Source organism: Gobius niger (genome assembly GCF_951799975.1).
Source record: "Gobius niger genome assembly, chromosome: 9".
Classification (NCBI taxonomy): domain Eukaryota; kingdom Metazoa; phylum Chordata; class Actinopteri; order Gobiiformes; family Gobiidae; genus Gobius; species Gobius niger.
The window spans coordinates 24,653,724-24,667,209 of NC_136860.1; the positions used below are offsets into that span (position 1 = coordinate 24,653,724).

A 13,486-nucleotide genomic window follows, 5' to 3' on the forward strand; every position below is an offset into this window, starting at 1 on the left:
AAAACGTTAGCTACATTATCAGAGAAGAGTTCATTCACATTATTGGATGTGGTAGTCATATATATTAGCAGCAGCAGCAGTAGTAGTAGTAGTAGTTAGTAGTTTGTAGTAGTGGTAGTAGTAGTAGTAGTAGTAGTAGTAGTAGTAGTAGTAGTAGTTAGTAGTTTGTAGTAGTAGTAGTAGTAGTAGTAGTAGTAGTAGTAGTAGTAGTACTAGTAGTAGTAGTAGTAGTAGTAGTAGTAGTAGTAGGAGACCGAAGTAGGATGGCATTTTATTTTGAAAGGGAACACGTCTTGTCTCTTACGTCATTACGTTTACGTGGCTCATTATTTCCGCAAGTATCAGGCGCGAAGGTTTTGTTTTGGAGGAAGCGTCGGGAGCTCCAGAGTGAACTCAACATCAATACAATCGTGCTATAATAACTGACACTATAACTAAAACTATACGCTGACAATGGATTGTGACGCTGTTTCGCAAACTCCGGCTTGGACAAAAACCAAAGAAGCAATCGCAAATTTTCGAGAACTTCTGCTTTGCTCCAAATGGTAGGAGTTTCTCACTCAGCTGATCTTATTTAGCCAATCGATACACCAGTACAGTAGATGTGATATAAAAGTAAGAATCTGCCCATTGATTGTGTTATGCAGTTGTAGAGCTCTGTATTCGCGGCATGATACACAGATAAATGCCAAACGCTGTGTATAAGGTAGATGTGTTTTTAATTGCATGATATATTGTTTTAAAGTGTGCACCTTTTCTTATATTATAGCTCAGAATTAATGAAGGATCCCGTTTGCCTGGGAATGTGCGAACATCTGTTGTGCAGGTAATGACAGTTCATTCGTTCTATATTTATTAGTGAGAAACCTTACTGTGTTACTGATACTATAGAGTTGACCTAGAATACATTATTGTACAAGCTTTAAAGGTGCATTATGCAACTTGTTGTGTGGAAAAAAAAGTGTGTGTGTATTTGACCTTGTATTGATCCAGCGGCTGTCTCAGTGGTCAGCATGGCACCTTTCCTTTCCATCACAGTGGTCTCTCAGACGCTCCAGGATCAGTTGTTTGGAAGGTTTTCACTGCTGACGGACCCTCCCACAAGCCGATGGGTCACTCCAAGGTCAAACATGCACAAATATCAACTTTTCTTTCCCCATAAAACGTTGCATAATACACCATGGAGTTAGAAATACGAAAAATCATGCTTACTTTTTATTGTTCAGCTGCATCTGATTCATGTTACACATAATTCCGTAGGTCCTGCGCTGGCCCCAGAGCAGGAGATGGGTGTGTGGTGTGTCACAGTCCAGCCTGGGTGAAGGACATCCAGATCAACAGACAGCTGAGCAGCATCATAGAGCTCTTCAGTGGTCTGGAGAAACTTGTTAATCCCAAAGCACTAGAGGGTAATCTTTATAGTCTAATGTTGTTATTGTTTTTTTTCTTTGTATACGTATATATTTAATTATACAGTAGATAGAAAAATAAATAATGAGGTGATATATTGATGTAGTTATACTAAACATCAATATATTACCTCATTATTGTATTTTCATTAACTCACTAAAACACTATAGAATCCATTGAAATCAGACACACATCTTAGTAAATAGAAGGCTGCACCAGAGAAGTGTGTGCAAATCCTTTTTTTGTTTTGTTTTTTTGTTTTCTGAAAAGCCTTTTAGTATACTTTGTCATTGATTTGTTGCAGATTCAACAAAACACGAAACGCCTGCCGCTAACCAGAAAAAGAATTTCAAAATCTGGTTCAGCCCACGCAGCCGAAAAATCCGCTGTCTGGTAGAGAAAACTTCTGAAAGCACAGCCCCAGAGAGCAAACCTCCTGGAGAAATTGTTGCTGCAAAGCCCGACACAACAAATATACCATCAAAAGATCTGTCAGTGTTTAATTTCACTTCATCCTCTCAAGACTCTGGCTCTAGTAGTCCTCAAACACGAAACTCTAGCACGAGAAACAGAAGGCAAACCAAAAAAAGTGCTCCGAGTAGAAAGAGAACTCCGCCGCATGCTTCTGTTCCTGCCACGCAGAAACAGACCATGCAGAAGATGAGTCGGCTGCAGGCTATAAATCAGCAGTGGGGCATCGCTGACGTGCCAGCAGCATTAACGGAACAGCCATGCACAGACCAGCCACGCAGGTCCGGTAAGAGGGTTTCCTTTGGAGGCCCTGCTGTCACCTCAGACATGTCTCATGCTCAGCAGCCCCAGGGGACTACTAATGAACTCAGCCCTGGCACTGTGACTGAAAATGTCCCGGGAACTGTGTCCAATGACCAAGCATTCGAGCCTAGCGCAGAAATAGTGGACAGTTTTGACCAGAACAGCTCGCCTCCTTCAAATGAGTTTAAAGCAGGGGACAATCCAGACAAAAAGGAGGAAACTGGAGTGTGTTCCCCGGCTGTGAAACGTTCGAGGAGTGACCAAGTCATCACCTTGGACTCGACACCAAAGCGTCCCAGGGTGTCACCAGGCAAGAGGCGGCCATCGGCTGGTCGCAAGGTTCCCTGCGTTCTCAGTTCTCCATCTTTGTCCAGTCCCGTTAGTGCCAAGGCCACCAAAAGCCCGAGAGTGGAGCTAGGAGACAGCCCGTCCTCGTCGCTGGGCAGTGTCAGCAGAAAATCTCCCCGTCTCTCCTCAGGAAGCCCTGCGGTGCTGAAGAGGAACCACAAGGGAGAGACGCCGCTGCATATAGCTGCAATAAAGGTCACCAAGTTCCAGAAAAGTTTGAGATATTTTTTATTATTATATTACGGTACTTATTAGATTGAAATTTCTGGTTCACTTTACATATACTCATAGATACAAACACACTACTGTGCAAAGGTGCTGCTGTAGGAACGTATATATTAAAACCCTTAATGTCTTTATTATTACTCTGGCTTTCTCCATATCATTCGAAGAAGCTTTTCATATAGAACAATTAGATCTAGTTGGTTTATGCCTTTAGTGCTGCAGAGCCTCTAAGTATGCAGAGTTTAATGTAATCCCCGTAAACACAACTATAATCCCTCTCTGAATCCAAGACACGGTAATCAATGGCCTGCTGTAGAGAGTGATTGAAAGGAACAGGGCGGGTCTGCTGTAGGATCAGTGGCTCTTGTGACCTCGTGTTGTTCATTGCAGGGTGACGCAGAGGCTGTCAAAAAACTACTGGACCAAGAGGCGGACCCCAACTTGAGGGATAATGCTGGCTGGACACCATTGGTACCGTGAAAAACACATAGCTGACAATGACAATAAAAAACATTAACTCGCGCTTTTGTTTATGTTTTCTCTGTTTTCCATGTTAACAAATCCAAATCTGCTAGTTTTTGAGTGAAGGGTTTGTGTGTTTTTTTCCTAAATGTCAGTAATGCTAAACTCTCTGGCCATTTCCTGGAATCATTGCTCTGCCTTAGATGCATAGTTGCTCTTCCCACCGCCTTTTTGTTTGTATTTGACCAAGCCCACACTTTACAGCCTTGAGAATGACTTGTATATTTTCATTTGTAATGTTTTTCTGCAGCACGAAGCCTGTAACCTTGGGCACCTGACAGTTGTGGAAATCCTAGTTTCAAGAGGAGCTCTCCTCAACACGCCCGGCTATGAGAATGACTCTCCTCTTCATGACGCTGTGAGGAACGGACACGCTGCCATCGTCAAACTGCTGCTGCAGCTCGGAGCGTCAACAAATGTGCTGTAAGGACTTGTTCTACTCATTTTATCCGCCTGACTGGAGGAAGAACACGGCTATTACTGATATATTTATATGTGCTGCTTGTCTGCAATATATATATGGCAGCCTTTAGAAGACATCGATTTAAAAACACACTTCATTTTACCTTGGGCCTAATTTGAGACCGCAAATCCTGCACTATCTTTTTAAACCTGAGCAAATGATTAGATGATTTTGTAACACAACACTGAAACCTATTTGCCCCAATTAAAAGTTGTCTACAGAGTTAACCCGCAAATTAACTTTTCAAAGTCACATGAGACTTTAAAGCCACTCGAGCAGATCTTTCACTTGGATGGATCCGCTGAGCTGGGCGCCTACATAATTCTCCACGCTTTATTATTTTTCTTTAGATATTATTCTCGCGCGCCGCTGCATCACCAGCAAAGTGCGCGCAAACACACACCGCATGAAGAGGGGCTTGTTTGTATTTGTGTGTTGGTGCTGGGGGTATGAATCCAAATGAATTATTTTATGGACCATTGGACCTATTAATTGTCCCCCAGGTGTTATCTTTGCTGACGCCTAATCTTTCAGAGACCTGCTGGGGCTGGTTCTTCTGTTCTCTGTTCATTTGTCAAGGTCACGTCTTTGTTCAGATCCAGTTTAATCTAACTAAAGTTTTTAAGTGACCCCAGTCGTTGATATATTAAGGTCATTGAAGGTTATAGCTATACTTTACATGTTATTATTCTTGTTTATAATACAGTGTGAAATCACAATTTTAAGAGCATGCATGACAAGTGCTGTATGGCCTGTAAAGGGAATAAGAAGATTGTTTAATACATATTATTATGCTATATTATTATGTGCCGTACATTCAATTACAGATTAGGAATTGTAGATTGTGTTCTACAACCTAGTGAAATCAATAACTTACTTACTTTTAGCAGAATCCCAACCATTTTACACATTTTTTACAAATATTTCAGTATGTCAGCTGTTTACAAATCAAATGTAGCCACAAATGTATGGTCCATGTTGTAAAGTTTGTCATTGTTTCTCGCCTCTTACTTACTCCTCAATCTTTACTCTTGGCAGATTGTTTTGGTGCAAACAGATGTAATAGAATATGTCTATGCTGGGATACAGTGAACTTTCAATTTAATTTCCTTCTCCGTATGTTTGTCTTCGCAGTAATCTGCATGGAAAGAGGCCGGCAGATTATGCAGCGAGTCGCGAGATGCTGGAGATTTTCCAGGAAGCCACTGAAGGAACTCCAAATGCAAATACAGCTCTGAGCCCCGCTATGGTGTGCATATTTAATGTCATCCTTGCTACAAAATAAACTTGCCAGGCATAATTTGAGTAATCTAGATGTAAAAGTAGACTAAGAAAAAAATAAAGTCCATGTGCTCTCGAAGGTAAGCAACAGTGTGGGCAGGAGCGACGAAACGCTGGTGGTGATTCTGTCCAGCAAGCTGTCACCGAGCGAACAGCAACACCTCTCCAAATTGGGACAGCTGCTCCGGGCAAGAACGGCAGACACTGTCACTGAATCAGGTACAGTCTGTGTTTGACAACATTCTCCACAGGCGCACACCAATCGTCCCCTCAAAGTCACTGTGATTACGGCTGTTGTACTGTACGCATATGGTGTAATATTACATGCTGGACAAGTCAGGCTGGAGGTTCATATGCAGACTATGCAGCTTTTGATCTGGGTTTGATGCATAAGTGTAAAAAGTTTAAAGCAATTAACCACAGTGGATACCGTGCTTTCTGGACTACAAGTCGGTCCGGAGTATAAGTCGCACCAGCCAAAAAATGAATAATGAAGAAGAAAAAAACACAAGTCGCTCCGGGGTATAAGCACTGTTGACAAGCCTCTCCCGTCAGCACGTTGTTCAAGCACAAACTCGTTCCTCTTGCTGTGGCCATCTAGCCTTTATCCCGCGTTTAGCTTTTGTGGTTTTCTTCTTTGCAGTAAGTGTAACCTCCGCTTTTCGCCAGTCCTTCACAAGTTTCTCCTTCACTCCAAAAATTTTCCACTGCATATTTCAGTACTTGCAGCTTGTAATCTGCAGAATAGGGTTTTCTTTTAGGGGGCATTTGTGTTCAGCCTTGGCAGATACCGGTACACAGGCCTAGAGTGCCCTCTAGCAGCTGTCAGTGTGAAAATTATATATATATATATATATATATATATATATATATATATATATATATATATATATATATATATATATATATATATATATGTGTGATAATATATAAGTCGCACCTGAGTGTAAGTCACACCCCCAACCAAACTATGAAAAAAAGTATGACTTATTGTGCGGAAAACACGGTAATAACTTTAACCATATTGAAATTTAAATATGCACCATCTGTGCTGTTATTCTGTGCTTTTGCAGCTTCGTAACCTCCCTGTATGCTTTGGTATTGGAAAACCTGGCATTAGCTTCTGTTGCATTGTCACTCACTAAGGCTTCAGTGGCATCTAACAAGTGCTTTTAGAGTCATGTGCGTCATTGTGATTCGGCAGCCCCTTTCACTCGTGCAAAGTAATGGATGGGAAAGCACAAGAGAGCCAAAGTAATTGAAATTATTCTTCATAAAACTTTAGGAGGTATTGTCGAGGAAGTGATGAATACGTCTTGAAGAAAATGCGCAAGGCACCACTTTGCTGCTTTTGACTGTGTAGGGCTCAAAGTTGTTGCTCACAGAAAGCGTGTTTACTTTTTGATCTCCAGACTTTGAGTTGTTGCAAATCTTACATCTGTGTTTTATATATTAAAGATAAACAGCTTTTTTTTTTACTTTCCCTCTCCCTATTTACATTATTTACAAGGAGTCGAGTGAAAAGCTATTATGGCAGATCTGACTCATCCTATTAAGCAGTGGTTCTTCTCACCTGGTATCGGGCCGGGACCCACCATCACCACTAGATGAAAAACCGCAATCCTGATATGCATTTAATGTGTAATATATAAAGTAAAATACTGTATTTTCCTCACAAATCATTGTTGAATAAGCTTTCATTAAGCCTTAAAACTGATGATATAAAAACAACCTGATAGCAGTAGTTTGAACAGATTCTGCAGTTTTTTACACTTTTTCAGTAGATAAATATTGAGAGAAATGTGTATGGGAAAGGCTTGCGACCCACTATAAAAGGTTCTGTGACCCACCAAAAAATTGCCCCCCCACAGAGTTGTCACTGGAGGAAACTATCTTTAAAAACGCTATTCTTTGGTGCCAGCCTTATGGACAGGACTCAACAACAGTGCACTCTGGGAGGAAATGGGTGGAAAACAGTCTCTTTGAGTCTTTGTGTGGGGAATGCTCAATCAACAGAGCCACTCCCGCACACCAATAGCAGTACACTGTAGTGCACATCATTTTGATATTATTTACTTTTAATATATTAACATTTTGAATTAAACAAATTCATGCCTAATTCCTCAGATTTATTTATAATGACTGATTTTGTATTTGCAATTAATGCTTTGTAAATGTGACTTGATTCAAAAAAGTCAAACCATCAAACATTTTTCATAATGGACTTCAAATATAAACATAAATATAAACAATGATTATTATATTATAATAACTATAAATCATTATACTATGATATATTTAATTTGTATGCGTCTTGTGTGTGTAATGTGCAATTTGGGATTAAGTTGACCAAGCTCCCAGCATGTGATGGAAATGCTCTGGTGCAACATAAGGTCACGAATCCTGCAATTTGTGTTTTTCCGCTCTGGTAAATGTTATAATTTTTAATGGTTTTAGAATAACAGTGCTGTTTCTAATGTTGCATAGCAGCAACTTAAGAGCTTTCTGCGGTTAAACTTTTATTTTTTTGATGTGTGCACGGTTTATTATACCTAATTAATGTATACTTTGTCATTTTCAGTGACTCATGTTGTGGTGCCAGACGAACAGATGCCAACCACTTTCAACGCACTCCTTGGCATCCTGGCGGGCTGCTGGGTGGTCAAATACAGCTGTAAGTACTTCTTTATTTTTTCAGACAAAGATTTCGTTAGCCACATAGCATAACTGCCTATGTCATTTTGTATTGTTAAAATGGCAATAAGAGAAAAACAATGTGTTTCCTATAAAACGTCTTTTTACATGTTTTCCAAAATCAAAACAAAAATGAGTTAGGCAATTATGCTATGTGGCTAACGATTTGAGACAAGAGTATCAAGATTATTGTAGCACACCTAATGCAGCTGTTTGCATCTCTACACTTGCACTGCAGAATTAACTGCAAATTGCAAATTGAATGGTTATTATGATTTGCAAATTGTAGTGATTGCAATTATATAGACCGTAGTTCAAGCCTCAACATACATTTTCTACAATGCAAATGTTTCACAAGGGTTCCACAGCGAATTGTTATTTTATTTTAGTTATTATTTGATTTCACCACTCATTTTGCCACTCTTTGGAATGTTTAGTGTCCTGTTCTAAATAGAACCCTGAACATTCCATACTGAGTGGCAGAATTAAACAATTCAATCAGATTTTTCACTCAAAAATAAAAGTGCCACTAAAACAGATTTTGCCACTCGCTGCAGAATCTTATGACTTCATGCATTTACCCTCTATTAGTTTAGTTTCTTTTCATATTTCGGTCTTTCCTCAAACGTTAGTCTGCCGTCCCCGTCCCCCCGAATAGGTGGTTAGAGATAGGGACTGCAAGTTCGATGTTTTAATCACACAGTGACAGATCTTAAACATATTATTAGAATATGGTCTGTAAGCTCTCCAGTCAGGAAGAGATTATTTCGGTCTGCGTAATTGAAGAAAATAGCCCTAAGCATTATGCTAACCCAGAAGTAGAAGTTATTGCTCATTGGACATATTTATAATTTGCACTGTACAGTGAACTGAATCTTAATTTGAAAGGAAAGAAAAAAAGTATAACCTTAATCGCTCTACTTTTGTGATTACATGGTGGTCCAAAATTATGCAAATCTAATGCTAAGTTACCAGTCTCCCAGCCACTGACAAGTACTAGGTAAAACACTCCTCTGCAAATGAATGGGAGAACAATGGGGAAAGTGTTGAGCCTGCAGCCTCTTTTTGTCTCGAGATGCAGAATTAAAGGTCTTTGCTAATGATTTTTACGTAGTGCTTGTTATTAGCAGATGATTTGCTATTTAATTGATCTTTGTCTTTGCACACTTTAGTTTATATGATAATTTGGGCTTTGAGTACATCAGGCAGCTACACGACTTACAACATCATTTATTGTCATTTTAAAAAGGTTTTGTATAGTCTTCCATTCCTGAACACATTTTCAGTCATTTGTGTGACATTCATTGTCATGTTATAAAGACAAGGCCATCTCTCATGAACACTTTGCCAACATGATGCTGCTCTGCCTTTTCCCAGCCTTTCAAAGCACCGACTAGGAGTGAGGAGTGATTTACTAGCAGTTGGATGGCATTTAATGGTCTTTGTAATCCTCATCGATACTTTAAAGCAAACTGGATTTCCGCATTTATAGCCCCAAGATCGCGCGCAGGTTATTATTTAGACATGCTGGCATTACCTCTTTATTAATTGCCTGTTTACCGAACTACAGTTATGGGAGCGGGCTGCGTGCCTTTGTGCAGATGTTTATTGTGGATGCCTGCTGAGCTCTGAGCCACAGTTATTCATCATTTGTACCACTGTACACCAAATCACTCAGCTGATCTGCATTCAGCCCACCTGTATTCTTGCATTTGACTTTTTTTTGGTATCGGTTTTTTTTGCCAAAACTTTGAACCCTTTGGAAATCATTAAAAAGATCACTTTGCTACACACAATTTCCAAACTTGTAATTTCTGCCTGCTCGTGCGCACACCTACTGAAACTGAACGGCAAACATGGCAGACGGGAGACTCCTGAGGAAATCTGTGCGCCTCAAGCCGTAGAATCTCCTGATGAAAGACGGCAAAGTCTTTTTTCCTCGTTTGATTGGGTGAATGCTTTGCACAAATGCTATTCTCAGTCCCAGGCTTTTTTGAACCAAGTCGACAAGTAGGTATTCAGAGGAAGTAAAAGAGTATTGCTGTCAAAGAGTTTCTGGCACCTTGGTGTGCCCTTGACTGCTGTATCCGTCAGCATCGCCTGACTGTGCATGTGCTGCAGTGTTATGTGGTAAAACAGCATGCACACTTCTTGTCTCTGTCTCCGCAAAGTGCCATTTAAAGTTTAACTATATGCGTTTTGTTGTGAAGGTAAGTATTTGAGGGCAGAGCTTTGTCTCCTGCACCGCCTCCACTCTCTCGTCTCCGCATGTGCTTGTTTTTTGACGTAGCTCTTCTGCTCCTTTGCAATGATCACCGCGGCATCCCGTCACTCCATGTCCTTGTGCCTGCCCATAAAACCATTTGGTGATTCATGGTCAGTCTGCTGTCTGACCTCCTGACGGGCTCCAGTTTAGTTGTTCTGAGCCTGACTTGGTACTAAAGTGAACTGGAAAATGTAATAAATATACAGATTTCTTTGTTTGTTTGAGTGAATCCACTGATAGTATAGTGTCTATAATAGAATATATATTGTGATGTCTTAAGAAAAATGTATTTATTTTGCTCCGCTATCCGCAAGTTGAGCCCTATTTTGCAGTAGTTTGAGGCGTGATGTTACGTTCTGAATAAACCTGGGGTCAAACAAAACTATTAACCTCTTAACCCCAACCTAAACTGAGCACATTTTCTCCACTGGTGCTTATTGACTGTGGGCCAGAGTAATGATCCATTTGAAAGCTAAGACCTTTAAAACTGATTGTGACTTTTTCTGTTGGTGCCGAGTTTGTCATATTTTTGAAGTGTTTTTGTCTCTGTTTTTGTTTTTGTTTGTTGTTAATTTGGTGTGTTTTTGTCGCTTTTTTGTTGTCTTTTTTCGAGAAGCTTTTACATTTGGGTAAACCCAAACTGGAGAAAATGTTCTTGGTTCAGGTGGGGGTTAAGATGTTAAATGGAATATTTCAATTATTATTTGCAAATAACACTACTGGCGCGTCGATGCAATGTATGTATTGTGTATTGTCAAGTACTCTGTAGCGATATATCCGTGATACGATAGGTTGAGCACAGCCCTACTCGCGCTTCTTTTTGGTGTGACTTTAGCACAGACTTGCCACACATAAAACTGACATCATTAACTCCCATCATGCTGCTGGGCATCTTGCTCTGTCAACAAATGCAAACACTTGAATTTGTTCAAAATGTTGCCTTGTTACACTTGTTACCAGAGCTCTGTCTGTCACACTGTTTCAAGTCATCGTAATTAACTGTAGCTTTCAGTTTTGACTTGCTTTGATGCAGGGGTGGAGGCTTGTCTGCAGGCAAGCGAGAGGACGCCAGAAATTCAGCATGAAGCTGGTGAAGGCCCCCAGCGCAGTCGTATCAACAGATGCAGCCTGGTAAATAACAAGCACGTGATGAAAGGGCACTTTGTCTGAAGCACTGGACTGCATTCAAATAGTTTTTCCTCACCAGATTATATGGTTTGTTCAGTTTATGGATAGCAGTGAATCCTATCATTTGGACACTAAAGCCAAATGTGTAAAATGCACACAATTAAAACTATGACGATAAAAAAATAAAACAAAAAGGTAAACTAAGAAGTTAAATAAAGAGTGCAATACATTTATTTTATAGATACTGAATATGAGATCAAAGTATACTGAATAAAGACAAATAAATCTTGAGTCTTGTTAAAGTGTTGTACCTTTACCCATGCAGCTGCCCCCTCTGTTCGACGGCTGTTTCTTCTTCCTGATGGGCTCCTTCTCGAGTCCCCCCAAAGAGGAGTTGACCCGGCTTCTTCGAGACGGTGGGGGGCAGATCCTGAGCCGTCAGCCCAAACCGGACAGCGACGTGACCCAGACGCTGAATGCTGCTGCCTACCACGCCCCCCCTGGCTCAGACCAGGCTCTGTGCACCCAGTACATCCTGTTCGACCCCCACGGTCCGCACAAGCCTGCAGTGGTTCGGAGAGGCAAGGTGTGGTCGGCCCCCTCATCCTGGGTCATTGAATGTATTGCGGCTTTCAGACTGCTCCCTGTGCCAGAACTTTAGCCAATTAATTCTGTGTACTCCTATATTCACAGTATTTTTAGCAGCTTATTATGATGATGATTGTTATTATGTTAACTATTCTCTGAATCTAAATAATTATGCTTTTTAAATGTCTAAACAATCTGACTTTTATCTTTTATGCATTACATATTCCTGTTTTATTAGATTTAGAGTTTGCTAAAAAAACATAATCGTCGCCATGAACCTACAATAAATGAAATGTTCAACATATTTCACTTTTTTAATTTAACTATTGACTTCAATGACACTTCGTAATCAAGATAAGCTTTTTAACATAGCTGTGGTTAGCACAATTAGCTGAATGCGCCATTATCCATTTATGCCCTCTAAATCAGTGGTTCTCAAGTTGTTTCTTCGGGACCCACCTTCAATGACTCATGACTGCCATGAATCCTTAAACATAATAATCACATCTTGCAATGGGGGAAAATTGGCAGTTTAACTCAGTCATGTTAATATCAAAATACACTCTTGACCATGGGACCCTGTGACCCTCTCTTAAGAGAACCATTGCACTAAAGCAGGGGTGTCACATCCGGTCTGTGAGATGATTTAATCCAGCCCCTTTCTTTTGTAGAGCAGTATGTTTAAAGGAGGGGTATTATGCAAAATCAACTTTTTCAAGCTTTACATCATGTTATTATGTCATTCCCTGATTAAAAACATGCCTGAAGTGTTGCCTTGGCACATTCACGTATTTTTGAGTAATCTGTAAAAACTCTGATGGCAGCCATTTTAGGGATAGCTTTGCCTGAGTCCTCCTAGGAACGCCCACACCTCCTGGAGACGCCTCCGAGCTTTTGTCACCAGCAGTGGTTCGTAACCAACCACTGCTCCTCAGCAGAACCCCCTCCCCACTGATGCCACAGACAGCGTGTGGAGGGGGTGTGTCTGAAAGGCTCAGAGGTTCTTAAAGAGACAGAGGCCTATTTCAAGACATTCACTACAGCCATTTTGAGAGAGCAATTTTATACAAGGCAGTTATTTTTATTTACTGCATTTACAGACCAACAGAAGGTTTCGTCATCATTGTAGTGTGATATAGACTGGTGCTATGTGATTGAAAAAAAAACATAATACCCCCTTTTTGAAAAAAAAAGGCTCTAGCCCATTTTTGTGCGGAGTTAAGATTTAAAAAAAAAGAAATAACCAGTGTGTTCATTCCAGCCACTAGGGGGCATCTTAAATTGAAAAATGGAAAGAATTCCACACGTGTCCAGCAGAGGCCACTGACATAATAAGAGATTAGGATATAAACAACACATTATAGCCATGTGGTCAGTTTGCTCCAGGGCGGCTGTGGCTACAATAATAACCTACCACCATCAAGTGTGGGGTAAATGAATACTGACTTTATGTATCACTGTAAGAAACTGATAAAGGTTGATAAAGCGAAATAAGTGTAAGCCGTTGTTTATGAGGCCACAGCCCTTGACAATATATGCAGCCCGCGAGCCGCCGTGGGGGCTGAATTTCGGCCCAGGACCAAAACGAATCCGAACAACCCTGTACTAAAGAGTCAATCCTAACTAAGGTTTAGTTTAGGGAAAACAATGTTCTGTCTAGAAATTGGCAGTTGTCGAAGCTGGAAACAAAACTTTCTTGCGTCCTGACGGTGTTTTAGCCGATCTCTTCTGCCTGAAAAGTGGCTGTGTTGCAGGTGCCTTAAAGGGTCTTCTATACTGGCCATCTT

The 13,486-nt window shown here is 40.6% G+C and overlaps 1 protein-coding gene across 1 annotated transcript; it reads left to right on the forward strand.

The window, feature by feature from the left end:
* Positions 1 to 387: 387 nt before the first annotated feature.
* On the forward strand, positions 388 to 11,876 carry bard1 (BRCA1 associated RING domain 1). The gene is made up of 11 exons (XM_079563195.1): positions 388 to 545; positions 770 to 826; positions 1,261 to 1,409; positions 1,715 to 2,727; positions 3,148 to 3,228; positions 3,530 to 3,702; positions 4,877 to 4,991; positions 5,104 to 5,242; positions 7,605 to 7,697; positions 11,017 to 11,114; positions 11,437 to 11,876. Exons 1-11 carry the CDS (start codon positions 454 to 456, stop codon positions 11,770 to 11,772), a joined length of 2,346 nt encoding a protein of 781 aa, XP_079419321.1. The 5' UTR covers positions 388 to 453; the 3' UTR covers positions 11,773 to 11,876.
* Positions 11,877 to 13,486: the final 1,610 nt, after the last annotated feature.

Coding starts and splice junctions, on each gene's coding strand:
- bard1 (XM_079563195.1), top strand. CDS start 454: ATGGATTGTGACGCTGTTTCGCAAACTCCGGCTTGGACAAAAACCAAA. Junction 5,243..7,604: donor AGACACTGTCACTGAATCAG/GTACAGTCTGTG, acceptor TGTCATTTTCAG/TGACTCATGTTGTGGTGCCA. Junction 11,115..11,436: donor GTATCAACAGATGCAGCCTG/GTAAATAACAAG, acceptor TTACCCATGCAG/CTGCCCCCTCTGTTCGACGG.